The sequence below is a fragment of the Chaetodon trifascialis genome, chromosome 9 (genome assembly GCF_039877785.1).
Source record: "Chaetodon trifascialis isolate fChaTrf1 chromosome 9, fChaTrf1.hap1, whole genome shotgun sequence".
Lineage (NCBI taxonomy): Eukaryota > Metazoa > Chordata > Actinopteri > Chaetodontiformes > Chaetodontidae > Chaetodon > Chaetodon trifascialis.
Genome location: NC_092064.1, coordinates 17,341,826 through 17,359,472, shown reverse-complemented (window position 1 = coordinate 17,359,472; position 17,647 = coordinate 17,341,826). Strand labels below are relative to the sequence as shown.

The window sequence follows — 17,647 nt, the reverse complement described above, 5'->3', positions numbered from 1 at the left end:
AGTAATGGTCTTTTCACAGATGTGTTTGAAATAAGGCTTGTCTTTGTGGAGGTGAGAGACTCACAAGGTCTCAGGCTGGTGTGGTCAGACAGCCACAGACGTCACTGGGAAGGCAGCCTGGTTGTGGCTGCGCGTGTAATCCACCTAACGTGTAATGGTGACTTTTACAGTTACAGTTAATTTGGAGCCATTTGTAAGAATTGCTCAACGCCTTAGAGATGATGTGTGTGTTCTGATGGCCAAGTGCGTGGGTTGGTGAGACCCTCCAAAGTATGCCAAAGTTGCTTCACCAGTGTAAGTGCTCACCACAGAACGAAACAGAGCGCAGAACTCTTTCAGTATGATGCAAATGTCCCCTATAAAAATAAAAAATGACCACCCATACCAACAGTGACTAACTACAGTCATGTGGCAGCTTGGAGGTCCAGTTTTATGACACTGATTTTGACCTGGACTCAGCCCCACAAGCAAATATGTTTGGGAATGAGGCAACCTTAGATCCCTTCCCTTTTGTCTGTAGGAGCTCTGGCAGTTCTGCACTTGGGGTCATCTGGCAAAGAGGAAGGCTTTGGGACCTCTCTTTGATAGTGTCAATGACTCCATGGAAAAGGAAAGCGAAAACAATAAAAGGCTTGCCGCCAAAGTTGGCTGGCTCACACCAGCCAGAGAGGGAGAGTGCTTGCATGTAGTGGTGTGACTGAGTGAGTGCTTAATTAGTCCAACGTGTGACTAGCCCTCCTTCTCACAGCTTGGTACCCGTGACTGACAGCACAAAGAACCTGGAAGTGACAAGGAGCAGGGGAGGTCACAGGAGAGGGAGGGGGAGAGGAAGCACGGGGAGCTTCAGTGTGTCCACTTGTCTCACGCGATCTGGAATCAGGACAGCACCTTGCATCATTCTGTTTTCTTCCAGCTTGTCCTGCATCACCTCCTAAGAATGCAATCTATCCACCAACTTGGAAGTGGAACAGTGTGATAATTTGATACTGATAAAAATCTGGTGTCATGACAATGAAGGACATAATGATGGGCTTAGCTTTCAAAGTGAAAATTTATATGGGACCACAGCCGAAGAACGGAATCTGCCTGTCAATCACAGTAAAATGCTGATTCTCCGGGGACCTCCAGAGAGCCTTTGAAGACTAAGTTATCATGAAGATTTTCCATCAAATCACAGAAAATTATAGCATTAGCACTGCCATAGCACGCCTCTTCCAACTACCCTTTACTTTTTTTTCTATGTTTGTGGTTTGATGGTATGTGATGGTTTGTAGAGCAAATCCACTGTTTAGCTAAACACAAGACTAACAATCTATCATTCTTCTGTGATTCCACCATTATTTTTGCACAGACGCTGGAGTTGTAATCTTGTCCCCTGGCTTTTCAGTAAACAAACATTTGTTCTTAGACCGCTTGCCTGATTAGATATGAGCTAAAACAAAGAATATGGTGAGAAACAAGTCCCAAAAATTTCCTGGACATTCCAGAGCTCCAGTTCCGAAGTCTGCTTTCTGTGCGTCTGCCGTCAGTTACGGTGGATCTTTGCCATGGAATTCTTTGCACTCTTAAATTAAACCCTTCACCAGGCCCAGCTGGTTCACAAAGCAGAGAGCAGGGGAGAGGGGGAGGAAAAAGGAGAAGATGGAAAGGAGCAAGCAAATCCATCTTTGACTTCTCACGTTTGGCTTCCTCCGTTGCTGCTATTAACACCTCATGTCTGGTCGACGCAGCCCCTCAGACACCTTTTGGAGAGGAAAGAGTGAGAGGAAAGGATGGAGAAATAGGGAGAACAAGATTCAGACAAAGAGACAATGTTTTGATTAATGTTTCATGTATTCCTCTGGTTCTGAAACAGAGGATTACCTTACCTAACCCCAATGGAGCATGAGCAAGACATTGCAGTTTTGAGATTGAAACCAGATATTTCTGTTCACACTGGCTCTTATCCATCACTTGTACTGGACTGGACTGGACTGGAGTTTGAGAACATGACTGGTGACTGAAAGAAAGGCCATGCTGTCTGGCCAGTTTTATTCCAGTGTCAGTCTTCAATTTAAGTACCAATGCACATGACATGGCACAGCAGGAAGCAACGAATATGGCAGCCTGTCGCTCGTCGCAGTGTCATTCCTCTGAAAAAAAGACTCCTTGTTTGTCAGAGGAGGTCTAGACTTGCATTTACTTGTTTACTTTCACTGAGATCATTCTTATAGCAGCCACCACAAATGATTCACCGCTGTTGAGCGATGCTCAATTCCTCTCTGCCACACCATCCAAAATTTCACCTCAACAACCTGCTTGTGCACTTGTCACTGCACAGCTATGAAAGCCAGTGGTCTTTTCTCAATGGAAATTGGCTAGTAAACCATGTTTCTGTCACACTTTTTTTTTTTTTTTTACAAATCTAAGTGGAGGAAACTATGATGCATTACAGTGCTGCATCACTTACCTTCCAGTTTCCTTGGCCTCCAGTTCTCCCTCCTGTGTAGTATTGGATTTCGGTCCCTTCCATCTTGCATTCAGAGTATTGACCTTTTGTAGGGTTTCTTTGTCCAAGGTCCAAAGGCAGTTGGGGTTTGAAGTGGTCTCTCAGGCTTCCTCTTGTGCCTCAAGGGTCTCACCAAGTACATTAGCTGCTACATTAGCGTACAGAAATCCTTCAGCTTGTCAGCAATCAGCTAAATACTGGGAGCAGCACCAAAGAAAAGTGATGATTTGATATCGCGGCTATGGTGCAGACTTTCCATGTGTGTGGTTCATGACAACAAACAACATCGGTGTAGACTTCCAATAATGTGTGAGCTAAGACAGGTCTATTTGTGTGAGCTAATGTGCTGTAATAATAGTAGTCCAACAAAAGCACACTTGTTTGAGCTGACAAAATGGCATAGATCCTGCTAAACAGAGAGCTTTTGTACAAATACTCGAGCTGCCACCTCCCAAATACACAATGAGTGGATGAATGGTAAACCGACAAAGGTCAAGATTCTGTTCACATTCTCTCACTTTGACCCTGAAAATACACAACCCCCAGGGTAGTATTTTTTATCTTGAGAGCCTTTTATTTTCCCAGTGTATGGTGATGTCAGAACTACCTAAGATAGAGTTTCTTTTCCTTTTTTCCTTGTCTAAACCTTATGTCTACCCAAGGTCTGCACTCATGGTCACACACACAGACACGCTACCTCTCAGGCTGACTTCTGCATGTCTGCATCTTGTCTCCTGATCTCAAATCAGAGAGTTTAGCTCAACGTGGCAGGTGCTGGTCGACCCTGAGCGCAACTGCCAGAGCCAGGTTGGGTCATGCACATGTGAGCGCAGGAGGGCCAGATGATGAATGAATAAGCTAAAGGTCTCCACAGTACTGGCTGTCTTCACTCTCTCTGTATGTTTCTCCTCCAGTGACACGCACTAAGCTCTCTGTTGCGCAGACTGTGCTGTGTATTTCCAACACTCACACTGAAAGACACATACACGTCAGACTGGCCAATGAGACATTCTGTGATCTGGGCGCGAGGCCAGACAGTACAGATTTAAAGGAACATTTCAGTTGATTTAGTAATTTTAAGGGTTGTAGGCATCATCAGTGTTCAGTACATCTTGTAACTGTCGTGTTTTTTCGTCAGTTTCTTGTCAATTCCAAAACATTTTTATGGTATGTGTAGCTCACTGATTAAAGTGAGACAAATAAGGAAAAGCACTGGAAAAGGGAAAGCCCTAGATTAGCCTGATTTATATAAGAATTGATTGCTGCTGTTATTACTTCGAGGTGTGTCCGGGGACGGTTGAGCAATCGAGGCGAATTGAGCTGAAAGCTTTGAAGGAGATGGATTATTGCAAGGGCGCATAGCTTAGCGTCTGGGCTGCGTTGCATGCTCTCTGTGTTTGCCAAGCCCTTGGCGAAGCCAGTGCCCGCATTTGTTTTGACTAGGTCATGAAACTCCACACTTCCATCTCTCTGTGCGTCTCCCAGCACATTCCTCCTCCTCCCCGTCGGTATCATTACCTGCACCCTGCAGATTGCTGCACTCCACTCACCCTCCAGTCTGATCGGTCTCTGTCTCTCTCGCTTGTCCAGCTTGTTTCCCATGCTTAGCTGCTCGCCCCTCAGACTTTTTGGCTCAAGAGAATTGATGAAAACAAGTTCCTTGGTGGACGAGCCTGTTGGCAGTATTCAAATGTCTTCTTGTTTCATAAAGTCATTACTCCAGCATGTTTGTTTCTGATTGGGGAGCTTGTTCGGCTCACAGCTTATTTAGTGCAGCCCTGAGAATGATGTGCCCCACATTTTCTAAAACCTGGAGTCTCGTGTGTTTGCCTTAGAAAACAGGAATATCACTTTGGCAGTGATCTAGAGTTGAATAACAACTGCCTTCACTTCTTTCACATACTTAATATACATTGATTACACTTGAATTGTAAGTATTTTATTTTTTGGAGTATCTGGCAAATCAAAGGTTTGGCATGTTAGGCAGAGTTTTCCTGATGAATATTAAAATACCTTTTTTGTTTTGATTTGGACAATTGACCGACACGCTTACAGGAAGGTTGCAGTTGGTTTCCACTGCTTATTTGCTTTTTTAGTTCCTATCATCCATTAAATCAAAGCAACCCTTCAGTTAAGAGTATTTTCCAAGTTTAGTTCTTCTATTGGCACCTGCAGATATGCATGTTTTAGGATTTAAAAAGGGATTTATTTTAATATTCTCTCAATTGACCGACTGTACGGTGGGCTCCACTTTCCCATTTGGGTTACTACTTTTAAGGATATTCAAGTCTGTGCAGGTGGTGAGCATTTTATTCCACGTCCTTTCCCTCTTTCCACACTTTTCCATTCCCATATCATCTTCTGACATTTTTTGTTCTTGTCAGCAAGCAGAAACTCAAGCTGGGATATGACTTTATTCATGCGTCAAGTCAAAGCCAAACTCTTTTGCCGCCCATAGATTAGTTTCTGGCTTTTTGTCTCAGAGGGAGGAGACTGCTCCCTCCAGTGTTGAGAGTACAGCATAACCAGGAGGTTAACCATTTTTGATGTTTTGTCTATCATGTTTCTTAGTCAGTGGAGGTCAACTCAAACCCAAGGTGCAGTCCTTGGCTCTAGAAACACAAATGTGAATGTTTTCAATCAAACTTAATGAAGCACACATGATAGTCATATTTCATGTGCTTTTTCAAGAAATGTACAGTATTTTGTACTTACAGGTCATGGAAAATGTTTTGATGAAAGATTGAGTGATGGGTTATTTTTATTGAAGGGTAATCATTGCTGAATAAATCACTAATAACTCACAGCCACAGTGATGAGAACAGTTCTTTGTCTTTGACCCTCCTTTAGCCTATCTACAGTTTGCAGTGCAATAATTCTCACTTTATGTATTTCTCTCTGCTCTACTGCCTGCCTATCATTTTCTTTCCAGGTTATGGCAATCTAGGAGTTGGTGGCCTGGGAGTTGGAGGAGGTGAGTTCTTGAAGCTTGGAACTGAAACTGAAATTGGTGTTGTGTGCATGAGTGTCGCATTTAGTTGCACTTTCAACCTCTCATAAGGTTTCTCACCAAAGTCCTGAAATGTATTAGAAATATCTGTTTGACAGTTTACACTGCACTATAAACTAGCACACTCTCTCATTTATGCCCCTTCGTTTTATTTAGGTGGTTATGGCGGAGGCGCTGGAGGCTTTTTCCCAGGAGCTGGACAGAAGGCTGCCAAAAGAGGTACAGATGGCAGAAGATGTCTGTATAGAAATGTACCATCAGTTTCCTGTGAAGGGAGTTATGCTAGCAGTTAATTGGTGCCACAAAGTGTATAACTTCAGGTACTCGTACCTCTGGTGCAATTGGCATTGCTGCTAGGGGTGTATACACTTTGTTGCAGGATGTGAGATCAATGTCTGCGTCGCCTGCTGACTGTAGGTTTGAATCCTGCCATCTTTCGTTTGTGCTTCCATTTGCCACGACAATGATGACAATGCCTGTGATGTTTCAAAGTGAAACAGTGAAAATTAGTTTTTGACTCAGTGACCATGGTGGAAACCGGGGGTCATCAAACATGATTATAGAATATTGGTTGTTGGAATGAAACGCTGATCATGTTCCACTTGCTTGTTTTGGGTCTATTGTTTCAATGGCTGCAGTGATTTTATGTGGCCTTCCACCCTCAGTTTCAACCCTGCAGAGGTGGAATGGTTATGGTGTGCCATTTACAAAAATCATCTCTTCCCTATGCGAAACTCCAGCACTTGAAAGTTAGCATGATATCAGTATAGATATAATCCATATTAATGGTAATAATACTGCTTTCAATATCGTGGTCACCTGCCCTCTGGCCTAATGATTTTGATAAGATTCCTTGAAGGTTACTCTGTAATTGTTCTTTTATTGGCGAGCACTGCTGAAATTCCGCTTGTCCTAATCATAGGTGCTGCAGGCCCTCTGCTACCACATGGAGGTAAGCTGATTTTTGGCTTGATGACAGACTATCATACAAACCTGATCTGTGCTGAATGCTCACACAGTGCTTTTTAGAACTCTGATAGATCTGCACGCTTGCATGTTATGAGAAAGCCAAAATGGATGTTTCACATTAATGGTAACTCAGCATGAAAAACACCGTTTGGCAAACACACATACATTTTTATCATGTACCTGCAAACATTGGACGGTTTGTACTTCATCAGAGCCCGGCATGACCTTAAAGTCCGTGCTGTGTTAGTGCACGATTGGCTTTAAATTAGGCAGGCTGATTAAGCATGTACTCAGGAGGGCCCAATCACTGCTAGAGCTGTACCATGGCAAAGAGCCTGCTCTTAAGTATTGGCTGGCAATGACAAAACCTCAGTCCCAAGAATCAGCCTGTGCCTTTTTCCTGACACTCAAAATAACAATTAATTCCCCTGAAAGAGCACAGATAAAACAAAACGTTCCCTTGCCAAACTTTTCTTCACCAAATCTCCAAGGCCACATACTTACAAGCAGTGCGCAATGTCTGTCCTGCAGTGTCTGTCTGGTATGGGGAATTTAAGATTAAACAATGTAAAAAAAAAAAAAAAAAAAAAAAAAAGCCTAAACAGATAAACCAATGTGTTTTATCCTGGTGCTGAGCTCCCTTACAAGTGAAACTGACAGCTCATTTCCTGCATGAGGGGATAGCCAAAGAAATGAGGCATTTGATGAGGTAAGGCAAATGCCATGCATGCTGGCTGCCTTTCCCGATTAGATTAAAAATTGCTTTTGATCATGGGGTGATGACATAGTAGTAGGGCTAGATTAGCTGCTCTCAGTATGGATGGGCAGTCTAGGGATCTGGCTTCCCACTGAAGAGGTCAAGTCTGGCACAAGCCACACATCTGCTCATTACCGCTTTTCAGTATCACAGGACCCTCTAGTGGTCATTGGATATACAACTATAGAATACTCGTGTTGCAAGGTTTTCATCACTCTCATGTCCACAAATGTTTCATGAGTTTGATTGAGTGTGACTATAACCCCAAACCTGGAATTGTAAACTTATGTTTTATGTTTATGTCTGTGCACACTCGAACAGGGACTGGAGGAACTGTGCTTGGGACAGGAGGAGTTCCTGGAGGCACAGGAACTGGAGCTGCAGTGCCTGCTGGAGGCAAGACGCAGACACAACACATCATTCTGCCCACTTTCTCATGCTTTATTTTGTTTTGGGCTTTTTATGTTTGACATACTGTGGTTTCTCCCTCCCAAGGTTTTGCAACACTGTTCACCTTCCCTTTAAAATTTTTAATTTATTATTTTAGGACAAGGACAACATTTCATACCCCAACCTGGCGCTTCGTCAGGTGTGGAGGAGTGGGTTTCTTTGACAAAGAGCCAGTTTGGGCTCTGAACTGTAGTGCTCCTCTGAATGTTATAAATTACAAATTTTAAAGACCGTGGTTAACAGTGCTGTCAGTCCTTGGGAGGCAGGAATCACATTTACAGTTGTTTGGACTCAACATTCGCACAAGAAAGATGTTCTTATGTTTTGCACACTGTATATTTGTCATAGTCTGTACGATGAGCCAAGTAACATTTGGTCTTTTTTTTCAGCACCTGTTATTCCTCAGACAGGACTTCCAGGAGGGGCTGGTGGTGGTGCTGGAAAGAAAGCTGCCAAAGTGCCAGGTTTTGTAGACTCAACAATAAAAACTCACAGTGCTCAAGGCAGACAGGATGCGGCTCACTTGGCAGGAGAACCACATCAAATTCATTTTCCGTTGCGTTTGACAGATGTTTGGTGTGGCTGGAAGTTTTTGGATTAAATATGCTAATTATTGGCAAAATAATGATTTGGAGCCTTTGTTGCTGCATCCTGTCTGGCTCTTTTTGTAGTAGAGTTTTGTCACAATGATTGACAGGCATAGTCAGTGTCGTCATCAGTGTCATCACGATTGTTGCCCCTCATTCATGCCAGATCACTCCAATAACTTTGAATGTGAACGCAGCAGTGCAGTAATATCCTGTCTTTGACTGTGGCAGGTGTGGGTGTGCCTGGACTATATCAAGGTGGACTGGTACCAGGAAAAGGTTTGCTCCTTTCATTGATTAATCACAAGCATTATTTGTCAAGTGTTTCACCATGTGAATGGTCAGTGCTTTTACAAACTATACACACATTTAATATGTCCTGTTTTTGGTTGCTTATGGCTTCCTCAGGATTTGGTGGACGTGGAGTTCTGCCTGGGGTGGCCACTGGTACTGACCTGACTCCCAAATCAAGTAAGATTTTGTTTATTGCCCATGAGTGTTGGCTGATTATGAATTTCTGTCATCACCATTGAATGCCACCTGTATTTTTATTGTTCAACACCATTTTTATTGCCTTTACCTTAAAAATAAAAACATGGGCAACACAGCTATATACTACTATATAATACTTCAATAGATAATAATACAAAGATATCTTCAGTAGAACACAGACACATGATTAGATTATGGGATATATGTTATTTTTCTGATGCAGTTGCAGGAGGAGGACAAGCAGGTCAAGGACCAGGTAACTTTGTTTTGTTAAAGTTGCTGTATTACAAGCAAATATATTTGTATTTTTTTCAGTATTATTGGTATTAGCTGATCAGGATTTAAATCGATTTCCCTCGTCACAGGAGGCCGCGGGTTTGGTGGACCGATGCAGCCAGGAGTTTTCCATGGATACCCCCTCAAATCACCCAAAGTGCAAGGTGTGACCTGAATCCATTCACATGAAATATGTTTATTGCGACAGTTTGAAGTTTTTTCGATGTTACAGTTCTTTTTGCAGACAGTCTAACCAATGGTACACTGTGAGTACTGCCCTGAGTTGATTGGTTGTGGTTGATTCTTGAGAGAGATGTCCTTTTGAGATCCCTTTGATTTTTTGCATTTTTTGTCATCTGTCTGATGGCCCCAAAAGCAAAACATTGCCTCCATTGCCTGCTTTGCAAAGATTCCTGGTACATGAAAAATATTTTACTGTAACATGTGTCTTAGATTATTCACATACACATCTCAAGAATCTGGTATACAGTGGATTAGATTATGTGAGAATTACTATCTAAAAATGGCTTTTTGATGGGTTATATCTGAATGAGGGCAACATGATGATTCTGTTTCACCGTTATCTATAGTCTTTTCTATGCTGTCCATGATTAAGGGAACAAATTGATATATCACGTTCTGGATCCAACAGCTGATTCAAATGAAACAATACATCATGCACAAAAAGCAGCTGTTCACAAACACACTGACAAGCATAATTCTGCTGTGACGATGAACTACTTCACTTAAATATTCACTCGTATTCACTAATGTGACCCACTAACCTCCCCTGCAATCGGCTGGCGACCCATCCAGGGTGTACCCCGCCTCCCGCCCGTTGACAGCAGAGATAGGCTCCCCCCCCCCCCCCCCCCCCACGACCCCGAAAGGGATAAGCGGCATAGAAAATGGATGGATGGATGGACCCACTAACCTCGTCAGTGGTTACATGTAGTTGTGAACAGCTGTTTTCGTGAATGTGAAGAATGAGAAATTCCCCAGTTGATTTCTTTAGAGATGTTCTTTAAGTACTTTGTTGCATATGATAAAGTGTGCACAGACAGAATCATTCTGCCTCATCATCTTCATCAGGGTTTCTTTTCTCTTCAGGTGGCTATGGAGCAAAAGCTGCAGGTGGCAAACTACCTTTTGGTACAAATACTTTTTTACATACATTTTGCATGTATTTGGTGTAATTGTTGTATCAAGGCATAATGATGTGTTCCGTTACAATGTTTCAGGTTATGGTGGTTTTGGTACTGGTGGCACTGGACTTCCAGGAGGACAAGCTGGCCTTGGATCAAAGCCTGGTTACCCTGTTGGAACTGGTGTGTGTTTTTGTGATTGTATTGTTAATTAATATGGAGCAGAAAGGTAGAAAATACAAATGCCTGATGTATTTTTTTCTTTCCGCAGGAGTAGGGCCCGGGGGCATCTCACCTGCTCAGGCAAAAGCTGCCAAATATGGTAGTCTGCCACATTCATTACAAGACAGACATGATAGAAATTGTGTAACATCAGTACAGAATATATTTGTATGTTACCAATGTCTGTGCTCTCTGCTCCAGGTTACGGTGGCCTTGGTGGTGTTGGTGGTGTTGGTGGTGTTGGTGGCGTTGGTGGCCTTGGTGGCCTTGGTGGCCTTGGTGGCCTTGGTGGTGTTGGTGGTGTTGGAGGTGTTGCGGGCACTGGTGGACTATATCCAGGACAGTTTCCAGGAGGTATGATATCCAGCAAAAGACATGAAAAACTTCACTAAAAGTCTACAGCAATGACTGTAAAGTTTATTCCACACCAGAAAGCAGAATTGTTGGCTGGTGGAAAAATAAAAGGACAAATCTGCTAATCTTAAATCCTGAAATCCTTCGGCACTAATAACAGATGACGCCCTGGTGTTTGCTCTGCCGCTAGATTCACAAGCATCGCTAAGTAGCGTATCAAACATGTGACATTCCTGCAAATGAATTGCATGCTGTGTGGACAAATGTTTTAGCATGTTGGCAGTATTTCCCCCTTTGAAGAAATGGAAACTTTGCACGTGTTGCAAGTGGCGCTGATGATCTTTTTGCCTGAAATATAGCCATACTGTGGAGTGTTTCTGCCTCGATGCCATATTGGCTATGTTCTAAACCAAAACAATGCAGCGTGCGTGATGTTATCACACATGTGCAAGACAGTCGGAATCGATAAGCAGAATCGTTAACCAGGCAGGCAAACGATTCCAAGGAAATGAGCTACTGGGAGCCGGTTCTCAAAAAGAACCGGTTCTCGATTCCCATCCCTGTTGCCAATTGGCTTAAAAACCTGATCACTTTGAAGTGTCGTTCTCTGGTTTTTCTGTGTACTGTGTACGTTGTAAAAATGTTATTGTATGCTTACCTATCTACCTAAACATTTTACATTTAACAGGATATGGAGCTGGGGCTAAGGCTGCTAAATATGGTGAGAACTTTCATGTATTTCATGTAATCATACTGTCGCACATCTTTTCTACATGACCTATTCTCTCATCCTGTTGTATCTGATCAGTCTTAAGCACTTAATTTTACCTCAAGTAAGAACCTCACAATTTATACTGACCTGCTTGTCGTACTGGTGTTCCCGGACAGGAGTACCAGGGGGTGTACCAGGAGGAGTACCCGGAGGGATACCCGGAGGGATACCCGGAGGGGTACCCGGAGGAGTACCCGGAGGAGTACCGGGAGGACTACCAGGAGGACTACCAGGAGGACTACCAGGAGGAGTACCAGGAGGAGCAACACTTGGAGTGCCAGGAGGAGTTCCAGCATTCCCAGTGTTTGGTGGATATTCACCAGCAGCTAAAGCTGCTAAACTTGGTATGGTGTATAAATGACATTATTGAATGCACTGTCTTTGACTTAACATTTTGTTGCACTATGAGCTCTAAAATTTGTACTTATGTCCTCACAAGTATAAAATACTTACTCCATGTTGAGTAATTATGTTTTAATTATGCTTTGTCTTGCCCTCCCTTTTGCCATATGCACTGAAGGACAAGTAGGGACAGGAGGACAAGTGGGAACAGGGGGACAAGTAGGAGCAGGAGTATATGGAGGACTAGGAGGAGGCGGAGGATATTCTGCTGCTGCCAAAGCTGCTAAATATGGTACAATATTTTTTTCCAATTAAAATCAGATATGTTATTTTTTGCTTAACTCAAGTGTCATTGTCTGCCAATGGCTTGTGAGCTACAGTGTAATTTGTTTACTTTGTCTCATTTCCTGCCTTACTGAGCTCAGCCTGCCAGTTGCTGAGTATTTCTGATATTTCCTCAGACCTTTTTTTCTTCCTCAATAATGAAAAAATATTCAGTGTTTATCTTAGCATTACAGTATTTATATGAACATGTAGATATTATTTTGTACTGCAAACAGATGACATAATGTGGTTTGAGTTGCTTGCTTAAACTTGTTTTCCACAGGAGTAGGGGGAGTGGCAGGCACAGGAGGACTGGGAGGCACAGGAGTAGGAGGCTTAGGAGGACTGGGTGGAACAGGAGGATACTCTGCTGCTGCCAAAGCTGCTAAATATGGTAATTGTAGATCAATATTATCAAATCTCAAAAGTTTTTAGGTCACTCCAGGTTTAGTATATTTAACCATACCACCAACTTTATAAATTTGTCTCTCAAGGAGCAGGAGGACTTGGAGGAATTGGAGGACTGGGAGGCACAGGACTAGGTGGAACAGGAGCACTGGGAGGTGGAGGATACCCTGCTGCTGCTGCTGCTGCTGCCGCTGCTGCTAAAGCTGCCAAATATGGTAACTGGAATTGAATCAGTCTATTTGAAAATGTTGGAAAAATAAGTCACAACGTCTCTGTATGTTATGTGGTGTTATAAGTGAGTGTGTACGATTACATGATACATGTCACTTTAAAGGTCCAGGTGGTGCAGGAGTAGTTCCAAGTGGTGGGGCAGGTGGGGTAGGAGTTCCCGGACGAGTCCCATTTTTACCAGGATATGGATGTAAGCCTGTCTCACAGACTTCTGACCTACTTGAGCAATGCAATTAAATAATTCATTTCATTAGTTTTAAGATCAATTTTTAATCTAACGTCTTCTGGGTATGTTATGTTGCAGCTTTGGCAGCTGGTGCTAAACCTCCTAAATATGGTGAGACTGTGATCTTTATCCTTTGATAAAGTATAATGAATACCATGTCCTAAGGTGTAGTCGGACGATACATTGCTGATCAGCACACTCATTTTTACGCACACATTTTATTAAATATATGCAATGTTACAATCACCCATTTTGGAAGATTGAACCTTAAATGCATTAATACATCTAATTTGGATTGCTAAAATTAGCTCTTTATTCACTCCACTACAGGAGTCCCAGGAGCAGGCCTAGGAGGGGTCGGAGTTCCAGGGGGAGCAGGACAGATACTTCCTGGTGGTGGCTATGGTGGTGAGTTGTTCAGTGACATGTCAGCGTAGACTAAAAGGTTAGGCACAGTAAAATTGCTTCTGCTATTTCTTTCCTTTTAATTAACTCAGTATGATCTGATTAATTTTCAGTCACAAATACAATGTTGTCTCCTGGCAGGTTATGGGGTTGGTGCAGGAGTCAAACCCCCGAAGTATGGTAAGATGTTTTCTTTCAGTATATTTTAATGTTGTTTTATTGTCTAATTTGGACACTCATCTTTATGCTTTTTGAACCTTAGATCATATTTTAATGAGATGAAGATGCTAATCTGGTAGAGAAATTAAGAAAAATAAAGTTTAGCAGCACTGGTTTTAGTGCATGTGCAAATGTAGTGTTTTGTTAGGGGAGTTTCAGTAGGAGATGGGCCCAGTGCAGGATTTGGACTGGGGAGGAGCCTACAGGAGCAGCAGAAATAAGCATAAAATTCTGCACATTCAGAGACATTTTTTCATGTGTTAATGTATTCTGCTGGTTGGGTACAGTTTTCAGTAATTACTGCAACTCATCCTACTTATATTAGATTTGATTAAGTGTAAACTAATGATGCATCCTGCACCGTTTCAGGAGGACTGGGAGGGACAGGAGGAGCAGGAGGAGTTCCTGGCCTACTACCAGGACAAGTAGGCGGACCATACCCTGCTGCTGCCAAAGCTGCTAAATATGGTATAATGAATAAGCACACGAATTCAAATATCACACTTTGCTGTGTATTTTTCAATACTTACAAATCTGTTTTCTCACTTACTTTATCCTATTGTATTTGTTACTAGATTTTATTACTTTTAATGATGCAGCCTGCTACTTTGTCATTAATTAGGTGTTGCAGGAGGAGCTGGGTTAGGAACTGGAGTACTGGGAGGGACAGCAGGAGCAGGAGGAGTGCCTGGTGGAGGACTAGGAGCTGGACAATACCCTGCTGCTGCAAAAGCTGCTAAATACGGTATAATAGGATCTATTCAATTTTCAATATTTACAAATCTATTTTCTCACTCACTTTATCTCATTCCACTTATTGCATTTCATTCATTGGCATATAAACTACACATTTATCATCATTTTTATAAGCTCATTTTAATTGGGAAGGCACAATTTTATGGGATTGTACAATTCATCCAACTTGCTATTTTCCCTCAATTAGGTGTGGCAGGAGGAGCTGGAGCTGGGTTAGGAACTGGAGGATTTGGAGGGACAGCAGGAGTGGGAGGAGTACCTGGTGGAGGACTAGGAGCTGGACAATACTCCGCTGCTGCAAAAGCTGCTAAATACGGTATAATAACATCTGTTCAGTTTTCAATAATTACAGGTCTATTTTCTCACTGGCTTTATCTTATTCTGCTTATTAGATTTTATTCATTGGTGTATAAATGACACATTCATACTCATTTTGTAATATTTAAACTTTCCATTGGTGGGGCACAGTTTTAGAGCATTGTACAATTTATCTGACTTGATATTTTCTCCTTATTTAGGTGTTGCAGGAGGAGCTGGAGCTGGGTTAGGAACTGGAGTACTGGGAGGGACCGCAGGAGCAGGAGGAGTACCTGGTGGAGGACTAGGAGCTGGACAATACCCTGCTGCTGCAAAAGCTGCTAAATACGGTATAATAATAATCAATAATTGCAAATCTATTTTCTCACTGACTTTATCTAATCCTGCTTATTAGATTTTGTTCACTGGTGTATAAACTACACATTCATACTCATTTTCTAGTGTTTCAATTAATTTTGAGAGATAGACACAGTTTAAGGGTATCATGCAATTTATCCAACTTGCTCTATTCCCTTTATCAGGTGTTGCAGGAGGAGCTGGAGCTGGGTTAGGAACTGGAGGAGTTGGACATGGAGGTGTTGGGGCACAAGGTACGGCATGTGCATTTGTCTGAAAAGATAGAAGTACAATTAGATAACCATTGTCACTATTTTTTTTTTAAGAAATTAGTCATCCATGATATTAATGGGGGTCTGTTTTTATGCAGCATATCCAGGCGGTGTGAAACCACCAAAATATGGTAAGCAGAACCTTGAAACTATAATAATCGTGTAGTCAGACATTAATAAAAGACATTTTCTGTCCTTCCTAAGTAAGGTATCCCCTGAGCCATTCCCTCCAGTTCTTCCTGGAGAATCCCAAAGCGTTCCAGGCCAGATCGGATATTTTTGTAGTCCCTCTATTATATTTCCTAACAGTGGTCTCCTCCCAATTGGATATGCCAGGAACTGCTACAAAGGGAGGTGTCCAGGAGGTACTCTTATCAGATGCCTGAACCACCTCAGCTGACTCCTTTGGTACAAAGGAGCAGTAGTTCTAGTCACAGCAACAGTGACTCACCATGAAGAGAGCAGTCCACCATTTCCCAGCTGTCTTGTCCTGAGACTTGCAAGTGCTGACCTTAATCCTTGTCACTTCATACTGTGTCACAAACCATCCCAGTGCACACTGGAGGTCATGGTCTGAATAAACCAGAACCACCTCACCTGCACAGGCAGGGATGCAGTCCTGAGGACTCAGTGCTCCACACTTTAGCTTCGCCTGGACCTTCTGTCTATGAAAATCACTAACTGAATAGTGACAAGGTACAACTCTGGCAGAATCCAACATCCACTGAGATTGCTTGACATTCAGCCAATAATCAGTCTGGACACATATGTTTATTGTTGTAATGGCCCTGGTACCCTGTACTCCCACAGTGCCCCCACAAGATACCCTGGAGGCCATGATCACAAGCCTTCTACATGTCCACAAAGTGCACAGCCTTCATCCATCAGAACCCTGCCTGCTTAACTGAGAACAAGACCAATGGTTCCTTTAGACTTGTCATTTTTCAACAATATTCAACCATCATGTGTCCCTCTCACTTCAGGCGTCACTGGAGTAGGACTTGCTGTGCCAGGAGCAACTCCAGGTACAGGTGTCAGTGGTGTTCCAGATGGCTCTGTTGTTGTGGTACCAGGTGGAACAGGTGTTCCTGGAAAACCAGGTAAGACTTAGAATGCAGTTTTTTATTCTCTTATATGAGACTTTTTTTTAATTAATATTTCATTGTAAGCCATGTTTTTATTGCTTTTACAGCAAAGGATGTAGTACCTGCTGGAACTCCTCAACCAGGTACAGTGAAAAGCCAATTTCACATTTTCACTTTCTCACATGTATGACAACACTGCACCCGAGCTGGGACATCATTTATCCCTTGTTCTGTACATTTCCATCACCCATTTCCTGCCCACAAAGCTCACATGTTGTTTGTATTGCTAGTGCTACCAGCTATTGACTCCCTCTAGCTTACAGCCTCCCAGCTGTGGCAGTGTCAGGGTTCACTTTACAGCTTCTGCCTTTTCTAGTCTCCCTCTCTCACTCTGCGCCTGTTTAAAGCACACTGGATGAAACTGGAACCTGTTGTCTTTTGGCAGGGCCCACGCCTATTGCCGAAATTGGCAAGGCCCCAGAGGTCCCACAGCCCAGTAAGACTTGCTGTTTGCATGAAATTTGTTATCATAAAGTGTAGTCGAGTTGTAATGTGTTTACTACTTCAGTGTCGTCTAGGACAGTCCACTCAGTATTTGTGAATATGATTGCTCCTCCCAAAAGACAAATTTAAGAATACTTTGCTTATTCAGTCAAGTGTTTTGCAGGTCTACATCGATGTTTTAAGCAGCATCCAGACTAAACATCTGAATAGTATAAATCTTAAAAGCACATTGCGTCATCCAAATGCAAACAAAAGAGCAGCCCCACCCTTTTTGAGGGGCTTTTGCTTGACTCTTTTGTTATATTCCCAGTGGTCTCCACTGCTACAGTGTATTTTCATCTGTTTGTCTAAATCCACATTTCTGTATTTATTTATACGATATATGACTATACTCATAATTTAAATGGCTAAGAATTGCAGTGTGGGGCTTAAATCGTCTGATTTCTACCTTAATGACAGTATCTTCTTAAACCCTGTTTGGATAGACTGTAGAAAAGTAGTATTCTGCTTCATGTTGGCACTGTAGAGACTTCTTTTAGCATTGTAGCATTACATTAGTAATAACTGAAGCTTTTTGCCACCGGCGTTGTGTTGTCTGTCAGATACAAGAACATATATATATGACAGCTATACTTCTGACACAGTCCTTAAACGCCAGGCTTGATGTAGTGTTGAAAGAGACGTTCATATAGCCTGTCT

At 42.5% G+C, this 17,647-nt stretch overlaps 1 protein-coding gene and 1 long non-coding RNA gene across 2 annotated transcripts; both read left to right on the top strand.

The window, feature by feature from the left end:
- The first annotated feature begins 5,658 nt into the window (after positions 1–5,658).
- On the top strand, positions 5,659–7,764 carry LOC139336036 (uncharacterized). Its single transcript, XR_011602455.1, has 3 exons — positions 5,659–5,717; positions 6,421–6,450; positions 7,546–7,764. It is a non-coding gene; the product is annotated as an uncharacterized lncRNA (long non-coding RNA).
- A 229-nt stretch (positions 7,765–7,993) lies between these two features.
- elna (elastin a) lies at positions 7,994–17,361 on the top strand. Its single transcript, XM_070970699.1, has 26 exons — positions 7,994–8,138; positions 8,493–8,540; positions 8,670–8,732; positions 8,977–9,009; positions 9,119–9,193; positions 10,140–10,181; positions 10,271–10,357; positions 10,446–10,496; positions 10,598–10,750; positions 11,436–11,471; positions 11,639–11,866; positions 12,043–12,156; positions 12,472–12,582; positions 12,931–13,017; positions 13,132–13,164; positions 13,384–13,461; positions 13,600–13,638; positions 14,047–14,145; positions 14,300–14,422; positions 14,621–14,749; positions 14,952–15,080; positions 15,273–15,341; positions 15,458–15,490; positions 16,343–16,459; positions 16,552–16,587; positions 16,890–17,361. The coding sequence occupies exons 1-26, from the start codon at positions 7,994–7,996 to the stop codon at positions 16,982–16,984; spliced, it is 2,253 nt and encodes a 750-aa protein (XP_070826800.1). The 3' UTR covers positions 16,985–17,361.
- The last annotated feature ends 286 nt before the right edge of the window (positions 17,362–17,647 follow it).